This window comes from Parasteatoda tepidariorum, chromosome 4 (assembly GCF_982258835.1).
Source record: "Parasteatoda tepidariorum strain Cologne lab strain chromosome 4, Ptep-v5.0, whole genome shotgun sequence".
Lineage (NCBI taxonomy): Eukaryota > Metazoa > Arthropoda > Arachnida > Araneae > Theridiidae > Parasteatoda > Parasteatoda tepidariorum.
The window spans coordinates 118,292,465-118,309,370 of NC_141758.1; the positions used below are offsets into that span (position 1 = coordinate 118,292,465).

The 16,906-nt window shown below is 30.6% G+C and overlaps 1 protein-coding gene across 1 annotated transcript in view; it reads left to right on the forward strand.

Annotated features, from left to right (window-relative positions):
- Positions 1-16,906, forward strand: part of LOC107438039 (uncharacterized) — a 165,504-nt gene that overhangs the window by 120,422 nt on the left and 28,176 nt on the right. The window contains exons 27-28 of the mRNA XM_087162368.1: positions 15,009-15,040; positions 16,741-16,819. Coding sequence (XP_087018494.1) covers positions 15,009-15,040; positions 16,741-16,819 — 111 coding nt within the window. The remainder of the gene's footprint in view (positions 1-15,008; positions 15,041-16,740; positions 16,820-16,906) is intronic.

Consider the following 16,906-nt stretch of genomic DNA (forward strand, 5'->3'; position numbering starts at 1 on the left):
TGATCAAATTTTCAATAGTTAATAAAATACTTTTTATTCTTCCGCTCAATTTTTTAAAAAATTTATAGTGGTTGACACTTGATGTTAATACAGTTTTTTTTTTCAAATATTAATTCATTCATTAAATTTAATTAATTTTAGCTGTATATGAGAGAAAAAATTATAATTATTTGATAAAAAGTTGCTATAATAAAATTTTTAATTTTTGATCAAGTAGGAATTGACTTTAGAATTTTTTTTATATATTACCTGTTTCTTTTAAAATCCTTTACGTGAATTAAAAAAAATGAATTGAAAATACTAGACAGGAAAGTGGGTTTGTAAAAGGCCACTGAATTGGAAAATCGCACTCCTTTGTCAATTTGAACTGCATACAAATATATAAAACTCACCTAACAAAAAGTTTATGTGTGACTATATTTTGTCGATCTTTGTGAGACCTCACATCATATAACATACAAAAATGTTGTAAGTTTGCAAGTTAAAAGGAAAAATCGTCCGGTGACTCCCAAGTTTTTGCACCCCTTCTGTTTAATACAAACTATTAAATGAATATAATTTATTCTCCTTTGCGACTTTCATTTAAGATATTCAAAAATTTGATAGATTGATTTGAAAGTACTCATTTTACGGAAATGCGCTGTATATAATTCGGTTTCATATAAGGCACAAACTTCAGTCAATTCTATCTTAATTCAGGAAGAGAAAAACTCAAAAACTATCCCCTTTTTTTCTAAAAAAAAATGAAAGTTATTAATCTTTAATTTCCAACATACTAAAAAAAGCTTAAATTATTATCATTCTTATTTTTAACTTAAACTTTAAGCAATTGTTTTCCCTCTACAATTTATGCAGGTAATGTTTAACAATAGCAACATTAAATCTTACCAAAATATCTAATTTTTGTCCATTTCTTGCAGAAAAAAAGACATTCTGACCTTATTTTAAACTTATTTTAAAATTCTGTGGTGTTCATTTTCTATTGTGATTATCTGACTTGCAGTTTTTTTAAGACTCGGATAAGAGTAAAATCAGCAATTTAATTTAGCTAATAACAAATTTGTCCCCAAATGCTTCTTTTAACTGGATGATGTATTTTAGCTATCCATTATTGCAAACTATATTATGACCAGCGGCGATCGGAACTCCGACTACTAGGTTGGTCCGCTTTTTTTATAAAAATATCTAGAGATTTTACAGTTAAAAAATCAAGGCAATATATAAGTATCGCTTGATACATGTTTACTGTTACTTTCAATTTGTTACTGTCCAGTTTGCTATTTTCCAATTTGCTCTCGACTGTTATTTCCAACTAATCAAATAATATCTTGCTGCTTCAGTTTTTGATTTTTTGTTTAATATAGAGATAGATAACTGTTACTGCAAAACTTCTTATCTGCTAAAATGTAACAGAAGAAAATATCTCTTGTTAACACATGTGCTTGTCCATCTATATAAGACAGGAATATAAATTTATCATAATTTACTATAGTTTAGCGTTTTTTATTTGAAATGTTGTCTCATTACCGAAAATGTGGTAAGCACAAAACTAAATGAATGTATAACATTGAAGGAAAAAAAATCGAAAATTTATATTTTGTTAATTCTTGGTTTTTAGCTCCCAGGTACTGAAGGATGACTGTTGGCTGTGATCCATTAGATATCAACGTGTAATATCCTTTAAAAAAAAACAATGTCATCCACATCACATCATTCCTGAAAACAACCATTCACGATGAATAAAGAACTGAAATATCGTGCCAAACTACCAACAGCTGAATTTTCAATTCGATGAACAACTCTTCTTCAACATCGAACAATTCTTTGTCCTACCCAAATCAAAACAGCTCAACAATAGTTACAAAAGGAAATCTTTGCATGGAAAAATTCCCAAAATGGAACTTCTAAGAAACGCATGTGTAAGATATCATCTTGCCAGAACTAATTTATGTTTCATTTAACTCATTCGGGTGGTAGAATTGTGGAAAAGCTACCACTGTATTTATTTTTCATACTATCATGTTAAACTGGCAGTTGTTGTCAACACAAGTCTTTTTCATACTCTGCACCTGACGCTTGTAGACGCTTCGTACAATCACACACTCTGTTACGTTTGGAACTCTTCTTTTTTTTTCTTCTTCATGAGCACCAGATTCCAGATGAACTGAGAAGGAATCTCAGTAAAGTAATTCGAATAATAATTTATACATTTAAAAACATACGTATGTTCATTCAAAAACATGTGTATGTTCATTTAAAAACATGTGTATGTTCATTCTTCTGAGATCATTCATTTATTCTTTTTAGAACATTAATTTATTTTTCTAAAAACATTAATTTATTCTTTTAAAAACATTATTTTTTTCTTCTAAGAACATTAATTTATTCTTTTAAAAACATTATTTTTTTCTTCTAAGAACATTAATTTATTCTTCAAAAACTATTAAATTATTCCTTTAAAAACATTAATTTATTCTTCTAAAAACATTAGTTTACACTTCTAAGAACATTACTTTATTCTTCTAAGATCATTAATTTGTTCTTCCAAGAACATTAACTTATTCAGCTAAGATCATTATGTTAATTCTCCTAAGAACATTAATTTGTTCTTCTAAGAACACAGTTTGTTCTGGAAGGAACATCGATTTATTTTTCTAAGAACATTAGTTTATTCTTCTAAAAACATTAGTTTACTAAGGCTTTAAATTTTACAGTTTTTATGGAAAAAGATGTTTGAACAGATTTATGATGGTTTTTATATATTTCATCACTAATTACATTAATTCTCAGAAATACTTATTTATATTTTATTCGCTTTCCGAGTTTTGTGATTGTAAAAAAAATGGATAGTTAAAGTACCTTTTAAAAGAGAAGAAATGTTAAAGTTGACTCCTAGCCTTTATCATTTTCTAGTTATATGCAGAAAATGTTAAACATAACTGCAAAATTTGGCATTCATTTTTTGAACATATATTTTTGCAAAACACAAAATATTAAGTAGAATAGTGACAAAACTAAACTTTTAAAAATGCTTATATATTCTTATATTGTGATTTCAAATTAATTTAGCAAAACTATAAACTAACAAAAATTTTCAAAAATTCTGGGATAAAAATTAAACACTAACTTAACGCTAAACCGAAAACAACGATAAGGCAAATTAAGTGGCCAAGTTAAAACAAATACATTTAACAAAATAAACTGTGACATTATGTATATAACACACTTGAAGATTGAACCACCTAGAAGATTTCTTTTTCTCAGTTTGTCTGGAATTGTTTTGAACAACGCTTGCACAATCTTTGTATAACAGATGTAGAGTGCACTTTAATCCCTCTTCACTATCCTCTGGTGGAACTAAGTTATGAAGTTTTTTTAAATTAAATTATATGTAGTCATCCTAAAATTAAATATTTGGTCTTTGAAAATTATATATTATTACGAACACACGGTAAACTATTTTCGCATCTTATCTGTGCGTAAGGTGTAAATTAAATGTCATCAAGTGTAAAAAATAAAGCAAAATTTGAGATATTATCATAAATTAGATTTATCATTTCAAATAATAAATCAGTTTATTTTTTTATTTGTTTTTAAAAAGTGTCGGGTTCCATTAACGGCACGTAACTAATTTTTAATCATAATACCGCTTTGGATTGATCTGGCAGTCTTTTGTTTAATTATGACAAACCTTTTCTTTGCCTGTCCAATTGCCTTGATTCAAAATTGGCAAAGTTCAGTATAATTACTTTGGGGTTCAAAACTGATTAAATTTTGCCCAGTTGTTTAGGTTCAAAACTGTCTTCGTACGGTCAAATTGTTTGGTTCTAAACTGACATTGTCCAAATCCATTTTCATTTAAATCTTTGTTTAGCTCATGTTTTAACTTCGAAAATAATAAAAGTATACGGATATTAAATTTTTAAAAAAATATCGAAAAGTATATTTCGAATTTTTAAAAACTAAATTTTAAATAAAGTAATAAACATATTTATTTACTAACATTTAGCAATCTACGTTTGAATTTTATAACAAACATAAGAACAGTATTTTATAAGAAAGTTTTTACCTTTACTTTAAACAGAAAACAAATTCCTTTTTCAAAATGCTTGGTACTTTCACTTATATATTCACGCGAACGTCAAAACTGCAAAACCTTAATTTTAGTTGTTAAAACTATCATTTCTGTTGAAACAACTAATAGCCTGCTCTCTACTAATATCAGATTGTGGAAATATAATTTAGAAGGTTTCAATAGTTGATAATAATAAAATTTGAATAATAATAAATTGACCAAGATATGACTAATCAAACGAAAGGTTCTTTAAAAACTTGAGGTCCATCAGAGGCGAGTGAAATGATGTATTGGAGGAAAATGTTAAAAAAAAGAGGCCTTTTTATAAAACCGTTCCGAATGAAGACACACAAATTCTTTTTCGATGATTGGATCCCATCCAGAAGATGCCTTAGAAATTTGAGATGTAGTTACATCAATTGGTTTGTTTAAATTACTATTCAAAGCTCTAAGTGTACTTTTGCCAATAACAACAATTTTTTTATTCCTTTGAATAATAAATCTTTATACAAATTGTCTGTGTCGTATTCTTTTGTGTCTATTTTATGTTTAATTATCTCATCGTTGTTAGTTCAAACGGAAACGAAACATTTCTTACAGAAAAGATTTCACTGTATTTTTTGTTTTCAGGGTTTTAGAAGTCATAATCTGTCTAGCAGAGGGCGTTAGGACTGCCACTAGTAGACAATGGGATACCTGCGAGTGACGTAGGGGGGGGGAGGTATCTCGATCCCGAATGGTTGTTGAAATGTAGCACTTGTTTACGTTAGCAACAGTTCTCTCCATTCCATTTCCAGTAAACAAAGCCCGACAAGTATCACTTCTCTTAAGTGACACATTTTAAATTCTTTCACAAAGATTTTGTCACTATTTTATTTACGCAGAAACTTAACACAAAGATGGGTACAAAGTCATGAGGAACATAAACAAACTAGTTCTGCATCGAAGTTGTCAGGTACACAAAACAAGAGTATATCACGGTTTCAATAAAATACATAAATTAATAGTAAATTTATGTTAAGAAAAAAGATGTAGACGAGAAGGAGTTATATTTTTACTAATTCGATGTGCGAAACGACTCTGTATTTAACTTATTGCTAGTTAACATTTTAACTTATGTAGAGGAACTTCACAGAACTTTAATACGCTAATTTGCTGATAAAGATTACCTGGCGCTGACGTCATAGGTCACATGTGTGAGTATGGGAGGTCTTCTTGAAGTGCAAGTACCCAATTGAGCGACCATCAATATCGTTCATTTCAGATCACTTTGATAGGTCCACTTAATTAATTTATTTTTTTACTAAAATGCCCAATTTTAATTTCACTCAAAATTTCAATGTTTCCGCGATTTAATGTTCGCATTTATTAAATTGCAACGAAATTACCAACTTTAATTCACAGTTTGGAGATGTATTCGTACAAAATGAAAAACAAAAAACCTTTTTAAGGACTATATGATTCAAATCAAGTAAAAATAAGTATTAATATAACATGAATTTAGTCAATATAAATTGTTTGATAAGTTTAGATCAAATTTTATTCTCTACGATTTGTTTACGTTTTGATTGAAAATAGGTAACTGGGGCTGATTGCATTTATGAAGTTATACTTCTTATGCGACTTCCAACAAGGTTGCGCTAAACATTTAACGCTACATTTTTATTGGTCGGGAAATCACGTGGTTGGATCCAGTTTTCCCTCATTCATTTCCATATTGTTTTGGTTCTCACTAGCATAAAAATAATAAAAGTCATAAAAGTACTGTTTTTCTATAAATATTTCTTTTAGTTTGTTTTGATACACATATAATTTAATAGGGTAGTATTTTTTATTTTCAAATTTAGTGGATAACAATTGTAAAAAATGAGTGAAAACAATCCAACGGACAATGCGACGGATTTAAGGTTATGTCAAGGTACGTCTCTTGTGAACATCAATTGATTGTTAGGTTTTCTCTTCTGAAATTACAGAGCACGGAAGCGAGCGGAGCAGGAAAAAGAGTCGTTGAATAGAACTAGCGATCCTTCTACGACTGATGATTCTTCTACAATTAACGTCGCAGGTTGCGAAGTTTAACTTCTTCCGCGCGGAGGGACTCCACGCACTATTTATTTTTTTAATAACCGGTGTTGAACAGTCAACCCGATTCTGAGCTTACGACTATAAAAGTCCGTAGCCTTGTAATTTTTTATCTAATCCACAAGACAAAGGAACTCCTGCATCAAACATTGGGTCAAACTAGACTTGGTGGAGAGTTTTTCGATTTGCGTTACATGGCGAAGAAAACCGCCACGGTTAGCCTGACAGCAAGGGGACTCTAACCCATGATCCGTCTACCACTGCAGATATTTTATGTCAGCACTGTGGTTGGTACAAGCCTGGAGCAGAATTCATATTGACCAGCCACTGCGGGGAGGTCAAATGATTAGGAGACAAACGCTCTATCGCCTGAGCCGCATAATATCTTTGTTATTAAAAATTGGTATGTTTTAAGTTAATTTAATATAAAATAATTAATAGACATATTTCAAATAAGTAAATGGCACTGATTTAAGTTATTGAGCACCGATAAGTTATTTAGGAGCACCGATTTGTGAAAAAGCACTACAACTTTAACTAGCAACTAATTAAAATACATTCAAAGTTCCAATAAAATAATGTAAACAGATAGTTAACATTAACAACCACAATATTACGGCAATTTTTGAACGCTATAGCCAAGTCATATAGTTCAACCTCCCGCTAGGATATTTATTTTAAGTGAGAAATCGGACACAAATACGAAAAGTTCTATGTATAAAGATGCATTACGATGGATTTAAATTCTTATATATAAATATGTATTATGATGGATTTAAATTCTTTTCCTTCGAAATAGGGAATGAATGCATTTTGGAAAACATGGTTCCACTTTTTCAGACTTGAATGTGGTTGGAAGTTTTTACGCAAAATTCATTGCACGCTGTCAGTAAATAAGAAAAAAATAAAAATAAATCTTTAAAACTCAAAAATTTACCTATTGTTTGTCTAATTAATATTTTCTTCAAAAAATTTTTAAATAACGAAAAAAGATCAATGTATTTTTCATCGAATCAGAACGTTTTTTCGTGAATGAGTCAAGTAAAAAAAGAATGATTTCCTCTTTCAGGGGAAAATTAGTCAATCGTTTGCACTTGACATTGTCCAGAAGCTCTATGACCGGAAAGTGAAAATGAGCGTAGCTGATGGCGCCCTTCTTTTATTAAGAGGCGCCAATTTAGAGCCAAGAAGTATACTTTCTGTTACAAATTTCTCTTTTTATTTTACTCTGCCACTCTAAATGCGACTCATTATCCTTAGAAGATTCTCATTCATATGACTCCAGTTGCAGCTTGATTTTATTGCGTGCTGCTCTAGCTTTTCTGCTCATTAAAACGAAACAGCTGAAAAAGATGGCTTCATATCAATATTTACACAGATACATTACTTTTGCTTGAGAAAAAAACTTCCATTTCTTAAAGTTAAATACTGTCACAATAGAATACATTTTTTTCCAAATTATTTCTGAGTATTTGTCTTGAGTTTCTTCAATAAAGGGACATGAAGAGATAATTGTCTTTTTGCGTTTTCAAATGTGATTATTATTTGAAATCTAAGGCTTAAAACCAAAAATGGTGTTCTTTTATTATATTATAAAATAATCTTATGATATTACCTTAGAGACTTTGCATTGCGTCTACTACCACAAAAAATGACAATTCCAATTTACTGGTAGATAAGACATGTTAACTCGACTCTATGATGGGATACCTTTTCATTGGTGAAGGTTGACATTGCCGATAACAACACGCTCCACGTGGATGACCCGGACGTGATGTGAACATGCCTACCCTGGCAGTAACGCCCATTTCGATCTGAACACGCCTACTTCGATGGATGTTCCACATTCAACAGTTGACTTGCTACTTGTGACTGCGACATTATCCACATCCTCACCCTCTTGCTACTCAGTCTCTATCAGACATAGCGTGAAACATATTCAATCGACTACTAAAGGCAACACAGGAACGATCAAGATCGTGAACTTAATACAGCTCTCACGATCAGCTCAAAAGTAACTTAATACAGCCCTCCCGGTTTTTCACAAAGCAGCAATGAATCAACTAGTGGTATCCGTTCCTCGAATTCGATCACAGATATAATTCTGGTGGGGTAGTACTATAGTGTGTCTTCCACTACAAAAAATTTCAATTCCAAAGCACTAGTATATATAAGACATGTTAACTCGATTCTATGATGGGATACCTTTTCATAGATGAAAGATGACATGGTCGATAACATCTCTCCCTACAATTTCAACAACTACGGATTTTCAGTAGCTTCAGAAGAGAATTTTCACCTTGTCGTGGCAAGAGTAATGTATTTATATTTTCATGAATTAGAGCAAAAAGAATTTGGTTCAAAACTAAACACTAGTTATTTAAACAGGTACATATAAGGTCATGTCTACGAAACGTTCTAATAAACGTTTTGAAATAATATGTTTCAAAAAATTCTTTAGTACACTATTGCTGAAATAAATAGTTCTTAACAACATCAAATATATAGATACTCTTTCTTAATTTGAAACATAATTATAAAAGTTTAGTTGCATGATAGTTTCGTTTTAAAATGTTACATTTACTGTTAAAATAAATGTTATGTAAAACAGGGTTCAATCAACAAATGCAATATGGCAATTTACCTTTTACACATTGTTGCTAAATATGTGTATTGTTGCTAAATGTTTTGCTAAAATATATAGTATTTATTATAAATATATATAGTTTTATATAATAAATAAAAATTAAATAAGAATTTCAAAAAACAAGTTTGTGATTAAAGTTGCAGTTGTAATGGAGCAAAATATTTAGATTTAAATGTTATCCCAATACGATGAGAAATTAAATATTTGTTATCATATAGAAATAAAAAGAAAACGGAAAATATTTTAGAGGATTTTAATTGTATAATTTAGTTAATTTTGTTGCCACTACTGGTTTATAATCAAAAATACAAAATTAAAAAAAATGTGGCGTTATATCTGCTTTTAAAATTCGTGTCAAAAAAAGTTGCAAGGAACAAATAGGAGAGCAAATAAATATTTAAAAATAATAAAAATAAAATAACAAAGAAACGTTTTCAGATTCTAACGAATCATTGTCGATTTCAGTCAGTAGGAAATATTGTAATATCACTTTTCATGCTATTGCATGGGCATTCTGAAATATCGCTTTTGTTCTAAAAATGCTCTACATTTAGAATGCACAGTCATAGAAGAAAATCTATTTGTCAGAATATTTTAATAACAATTTGCATTCAGGCATGCTACCTCTCCCATCGTGTTTCTTTTTTCTTTTAATTTCCCTCTTCTTTCCGAAAATTTGAAGAAAAAAAGCTGTTATTGTTCCTAAATGAACTAGACAAAGAAAACACAGAGTCACTTAATACCTATTTTTTTAGATTTATTTTAGATTGATTTTCACTTCAGTGTGCTGTGACTCCGACAACATTTCATAAATCTCCCTCTCTCCTACAAAAATTTGAAGTCCCGTAGCGGACTGATCTTAAAAACACGGTTCCCAGTAGAACACCGAAGTCAAGCATCACTGGCTGCGGTCAGTGTGCGGGTGGGTGACCATTTTGATTAGCCTACGTAGGGACCGAGGATGCGCTGTTTCGGTCCTCGTTAAATTGCTCTAATGCAGAGGTCGCCAAAGTGGTCTATATAGACCCCCAGGGGTCTATTTAACAAAGGCGGGGGTCGAATGGGGGTCTATCCGAATCGGAAGGGTTGATTGGGGTCTATGAAAAAACAGTTCTAATTACGCAAATCACACATACCTAATTAAGTATGTAAAATTTGTGAATTTTTTTATAACTGACTTAATATCAGTTTCTTTATAGAACATAAATTAATAAAAGTTTATATATATTAGGGTGAAACAAGTAATTATGTACCAGCGCGCAGTGGCACAAACTCTGTACTTCTGGTTTATAAGTCATATACATATGTGCCATAAAATTGACCAATTTTGAACCCAATATAGCGAACCTTGTAAAAAACACCAAGCACACCCATCTCATTGATTAAGAAGCAATAAATCTGTAGTTATTTCCTCAGGGATGCTTTCCAGACCGTTGCCAATAGCTCATTGTGCAACTCTAGTGCAACGTAAATAAAGCACCTACTAAAAATTTTAAAATCAAGAAGAAAAAAAGAAATTAAACCTTTTTTCATAGTTTCGTTTCAAAATGTATTAGATCTAGTTAGAATTATAAGAAAAACTACAGACTGATTTGTTTAATTTATTTCATTATCATTTGTACTTAAATCTGTTGCTTCTCTGACGATGCATTCTAAATATTCCCTTACAGGAAAAATTTTATTAAAATTAGGCAATTAAAAATATTTGCCAAAAGTCGGAGGAAACACAGCCATAGAAATGCCAGACCAATTTGGAAGAACTATTTTATCCTACTTTATACTTAGGTCTGCAACATATTAAAATCCTTTTAAAATGTTTGACCCCATAACTCATCATTCTGAAACCAACAAATAAATAGTAATCGTTTAATTCAGCGTAATGGTTACATCATTTATTATCTTTTGCAATTTATTATCATTTATTATCTCACAGACAAAATATTCTAAATTTAAAATCCAAATAATTTTATTAAAATTAGAAAGCTCAAATAGTTTACAATTGTAAGACATAACCCAGTCAGAAAAATGCCAGACTAATTTGGTACAATCATTTTATCATCATGTACACTTGTTGTACTCCGTATTATACTTATTTATAAATTTTTGCAATTAAGTCCTCAAAACACCGTCGCCAGATCTGCAGATCAAGAGTAATGGTTCTTGTATGAAAAAAAAAGAATGAAAAACTAAAATATTTTGTGACTCTGCATTCCTCGATTATCAGATTCTAAATAACACCGAAAAAAATTAATTTCTTAGATCAATAATTCACAGGAAATCTTCTGCTTGTGAAAGATAATTACGAATCTCACATAATCAATTTTTGTCGATAAATGTTTTTACTTTTTTGAACAAAACCAAACAATTGATAAATTTCCGGAATCCGTTACGCGGAAGAACGTTCGGCCTATATGTCTGGGAGGAAGCTCACTTTCTAGAATAAATGTAAGAAAATGAAAAATAAAAGAATTTATCCGGGAAGAGGAAGGATTCCTAGAATAACGTCACAAATACAGTTAGAGTAGGAAGATTAACATAAACCATCTGATACAAATAGTTATTATTCATGGAAAGTTGTAAATGAAATGAAAAAAAATTGCCATATTGTTGCAAAAAAATTTCGCAATCATTTTTTCAACGATTCAGCAAGGTTATTGTACAAGCGATCTTTCTTTTTATAAACATATGTTCGTTTTTCCTTTTAAAGAAAAAATCACATGTGCCAAATTAGTGCATTTTTTTCATAGTACTTTCGTTTTTGTATATCATTTTTTATTTTATACTTTCACAACATGTGTCGGAAATAAAGAGAAATATTGAAAGACACGAAAAAAAAAATTTTCTTAATTTTCACGTCAGCATTTCAAAAAAGAGCAATAAAAACCATGAACTGCATACAAATAATTAAGTTTGGTGGCCACATGGTACCAAACATATATATATATATATATATATATATATATATATATATATATATATATATATATATATATATATATATATATATATATATATATATATATATATATATATATATATATATATATATATATATATATATATATATATATATATATATATATATATATATATATATATATATATATATATATATATATATATATATATATATATATATATATATATATATATATATATATATATATATATATATATATATATATATATATATATATATATATATATATATATATATATATATAAGAATTTCATTAAGTGAAACTAAGGGAAGAATTCTGTAACCACTGAAATTAAATTAAAATGGGAAATATTCTTGATTCCAAATACTTTTAGCTTACTGAAGTGACTCAATGGTAAAATTTAATTTTTAAAAACAAATTAACTTAACACTAGGTGGACTAATATATAGATTAAAATATTCTAAATCTTCGGAAAATAAATGATCAACCTGAAATGAAATAAATTTGTAAACTAACAAAGTTTCAAACTGAAGGAATTAAACAAAACTGCCCTCTAATCAGGAAAAATGGTAATAAAGTGAAAAAAGATTTTATTTTTGCACGTTTCTTTGGATTTTAAACATTTTTAAGCAGCCCTATATTTTATGAATTACGAATCGACATCGCACTATTATGTAAAAAGAAGTGCGGTTTGGTTTTGTCTGCAAGGCTAAAATAAATATGCACGGCACGCCGTCTTATTACACTAGTTCTGATACCGGAAACGGGTTTCTCTATCTTACTTTCTCAATGCTATTGTAATTTACGATCCCTTAATAAGGGCGGTGATTACGGAACACCTTGAAGTCATGGATATAGAAAAAATTTTCTTTTTTCAACTAACCTAACTGTACTTCTGGTCTGTACTACTAGTAAGAGGACTGCATACATTTTCAACAATACAGTTCATAAGATTCCGTGTGGCGTCATTATTTAATAATAATTCATTTTATTTATACTCTGAATAATTCTTTCATGAAGAAAAGTGCGAGAGAAAAAGTCGAAATGGTAAAGAATGATAAAATTCAATTCCAGACATTTAGAAACTATGGAGACATTTTAACTGTTTATGATTTCTCCGTTCTGCTTAAAATGTACCAATCAGATTCTAGATTTTTAAACTTCTTATAAACTTTTATTTTGATGAAAAAATTGCAGCAAAGAATGCGATTGGAAAAATTCTGTATTATAATTAATTTTTTTACTCAAAATAGTTATTTTTTAAAAAAATAGATAAAAGATGAAATTTATCGACTCTAACCGGTGTTTCGAACGACAGCGTCGAAACATTTTGAAGCGTACCCCAAACATTCCAAGTCATGGAACTCACCCAATGTTTTCGGGATCATGATTTAACCTTCAAATTAAAATATTTGATCAGGCATCCATTCATTTTGTTCCTAAACTGCTCTACGTTCGGGATGCAAATAGTGGTTATATTACACACACTATTCCATAGTCGGTCCCAGTCAGCAGTGCTACCTGTTGACAAACTTTGTATGCATTTTTGAAACTTGTTGAAAATAAATACTTCATTTTTTAAGCATTATCCTTGAGCTTATCTTTAATTTTTTTAAGTCATTGACCATTTTCGAGACACTTTCTGTGCATTAAACTAATATATTTAGAACTTATTTAATAGTTTTCACCGAAGTTATTTTATCGATTATGATGCTGAGTGCTGATGTTTGAGGGTTAAAGCGTGGGGTTTTTTGCCCATCACCGTGCAGTTTGTGAAACATAAACAGAAGATAACTTGATTTGAAAGCAAATATCTATATTAAAAAATAAATATCCCTTTTTTAAAAACACAATAAATGAATAAATGTATGGTGGTAGACGGATCGTGGGTTAGACTGCCTTTGCCGTCAAGCTAACCGTAGAAGGTTTTCGTGGTCTTCCTCTCCATGTAAAGCAAATTCGGGTTAGCTCCATCAAAAAGTCCTCCATGTAGGCAAATTTCTCCCAATACTTGATCCAGGAGTCCCCTTGTCTTCTGGATTGGGTTCAAAACGACAAGGCTGCGGAGTTAAACATTAGTAGTTGTTAGACCAAAAATTAGGTCGGTTGTTCAACGACGGTTATATAAATACTGAGGTTTGGAACGGAAAATTTAAAAAAAAAAATAGTGCAAATAGAGACGTGTGTTCGTTTTCTGGCTCTGTATTGGTCGTTGCAATTTTTCCAAAAATGCGTATTTCAAAAATTCAATTCAATACTATTTTAACTCGCTAATAATAAGGCTTAACCATCACGATATTTCCCCCGGTAAATCAAGAATATCATGTCTTAAGAGAAATCCAGAGATAATTATCATAGATCGATTGTCATTATCGACAACAGGAAATTTCAAGTACCATAATGACTACAGAGTATTATATAATTGATATCCAAACAGTAGAGTACAATAATATAGCGATCATTTTCAAAACAATAAATATTGAATAGGGTAATATCATGAGTCTCATAAATAGTAAGAATTATCGAGCCGGGCAAGTAGCTGAGCGGTCAGCGTGCCTGACTGTGAAGCCAATGATTGTGGGTTTGAATCCCGCTCAGGGTATGGATGTTTCTCTCCGTGTGTTGTTCTCTATTGTGTGACGCGTGAATGTGGCCCACCTTATAAACGGGTATCTGTGGCAGTGTGGCGTGGGTAATATTGTTCGCCTCAATGACTCCCAATGAGTAGCGTTAAATGAGCAACACTTATCGCATCTTTAGAGGTGAAGAACGAATGTTCAGTGCCTGCCGTAGCAAAAAATAATAATAATAATAAATAAATAAATAAAACTATTATTAATAACAAACACAATATTATCATAAGTATCAATGAGTGTCGTTTGTGCAACCAAAATGTTGTTAGCAACTGTAATTCTTTTTAATTAATAAAATCGAAAAATATTGCGAAATCTCGATATTTTTTAGAGATAAACAGTCAAACCCTGCTATAGTATAGTGAACATGGTTTATAGTGAACTCCTGGATATAGTGAACGAAATGTTCACTCCCGTGCCTTGCTATACACATGTGGTGTTAGCTTTTACGTTCTTTTATTTCCACAGACATACAGAGACGAACGATAAACAAAAACATTAATAATAAGAAAAAGTCGTTTGGTTGCCTAGCAACCAGCTGGAGTTGCAGTTATTATATCGACAGACGATTTAAAACAATTATTAAAACTGTTTATTGATGACGGAACATATAATGTTATTTTTTGTAGATATAGGGGAACCAAAAGAAGAGAGGAAACTGGTTATTGTGAACTTTTTTCTGTCTTTGACTGATTTTTTTTTCTTCATTTTTTGGTCATTTTAAAATTTTTACATAAAATACATATTTAAAACCATCTGTTGAGTGGAATGTAGCCATAAGCATTTTTCTTGTTTGCTTCTTCTATCTCAGTTTCCCATCCCTAAATAAAGGCCATCCCCACATTTTTTGTACGATAGAAGAAGAGTCATAAGGAATAAAAGTTAACACATTTTTTGTTACTACATATTGTTTAATCTTTTTTGTATTTCTTTTTATGGGTCATTTATTTCATAACTAGGAGGCTCCGCCCCCTGCTCGCTGACGCTCGCCAACCCCCGAGAATTGCTACGCAATCCTATGTGGTTCACGCCGTGAACCATGGCTCGCTGCGCTCGCTCTCCAATGAACACAATGTTCTAGCACAAAGACATAGTATATTATCATCAAAGACATAGTATTGTACTTATGTAGAAGAATTCTACCAATGTTCTTATTGGCGTTCAAAAAAGTATATTAGCTATTTAGATTGTACATGGTGAAAAAATCAAAACATTAGCTAAATGAGAAACATATTAGCAAAATAATTTATCAAATATTGCAGTTACTCACTTAAATTCAACAAAATGTGTATAATAAATTCATTCATAAATCAAAAAATTCAATGCATTCTATACAAACACTTAGACGTTTTTTAGACGTTTAGGTAGCTTCCAGTAGAAAAATATCAATTCAACAGCGGCCTTTTAAAGCATTCTCACTTCAATTAATGAATTAACTCCTAATTGAGTTTAAATTAAATATTATCATGTTTTTAGGGCATGAATCTGAATTGAACAACCTGATAATGCTCACTCTGGTTATTGTTTCCGTTTTTAAAAGCGCTATATGTTGAGCCAGTTTAAATTAAATATTATCATGTTTTTAGGGCATGAATCTGAATTGAACAACCTGATAATGCTCACTCTGGTTATTGTTTCCGTTTTTAAAAGCGCTATATGTTGAGCCACCTCAACTAGATTTGCCATGTGACATTTTTAGCAGCAATCATGGGTCGATTTTCTAACGTTGCCATTCGGGGAGTTGTAATGAGGCTTTTTTTTGGTGCCGTGTAAGAGAAATATATATATATAGATAGATTAGCCATATGATGCTCACTACGTGCTCTTGCGCAGCGAAACCTATCAATTAAAAATGAGAACTGTTGCCAACGCGAGAAAAGAAATATCATCGGTTTTATGGATACACACGTATTAGCGTTTTATATAATATAGATGTGTAATAAAAAGGAGCAGTTCGTTATATGAATGAGATAAAATTGAAAAATGAGATAAAATGGTTTGCAGTACAGATAGATATAGTGAACTCCCGGTTATAGTGAACCGAAATTTCAGTCCTTTGAATGTTCATTATAACGGGATTTGACTGTCTCACACATCAAAATGATCCAGCACTATTCATAAACTTTCGCCATATGCTAAGAAGGACATTTTTGATTTTTTAATAAAAATCCTCACGCCCCCTTACAAAAGCAATGTGTCATTTATTTTACATGAAAAGTAAAAAAAAATAATTCTTCTTCAGAAAAGTATTGTTCTTTGTGTTCTATTTCAACTTCTGTTATCGACTTCATCCATCTATCGAAAAGTTGTCGGTTTCCTCACCGGAAGATACGGATAAAAAGAGAACGATCCGGAAAATAGATCTTCAGACCAGACGTCATGAAGTTGTACGTGATCCTCGTACTCCTTGCCGTTGCCAGCACTATCGAGGCATACCGAAGTAAGTACTTCTCTTTTATACTTTTCTGCAGTATTAATGGCTCCAGGCATTGAAGTAAAAAAAAGTAACTGGTCACGTTTGCTTTTA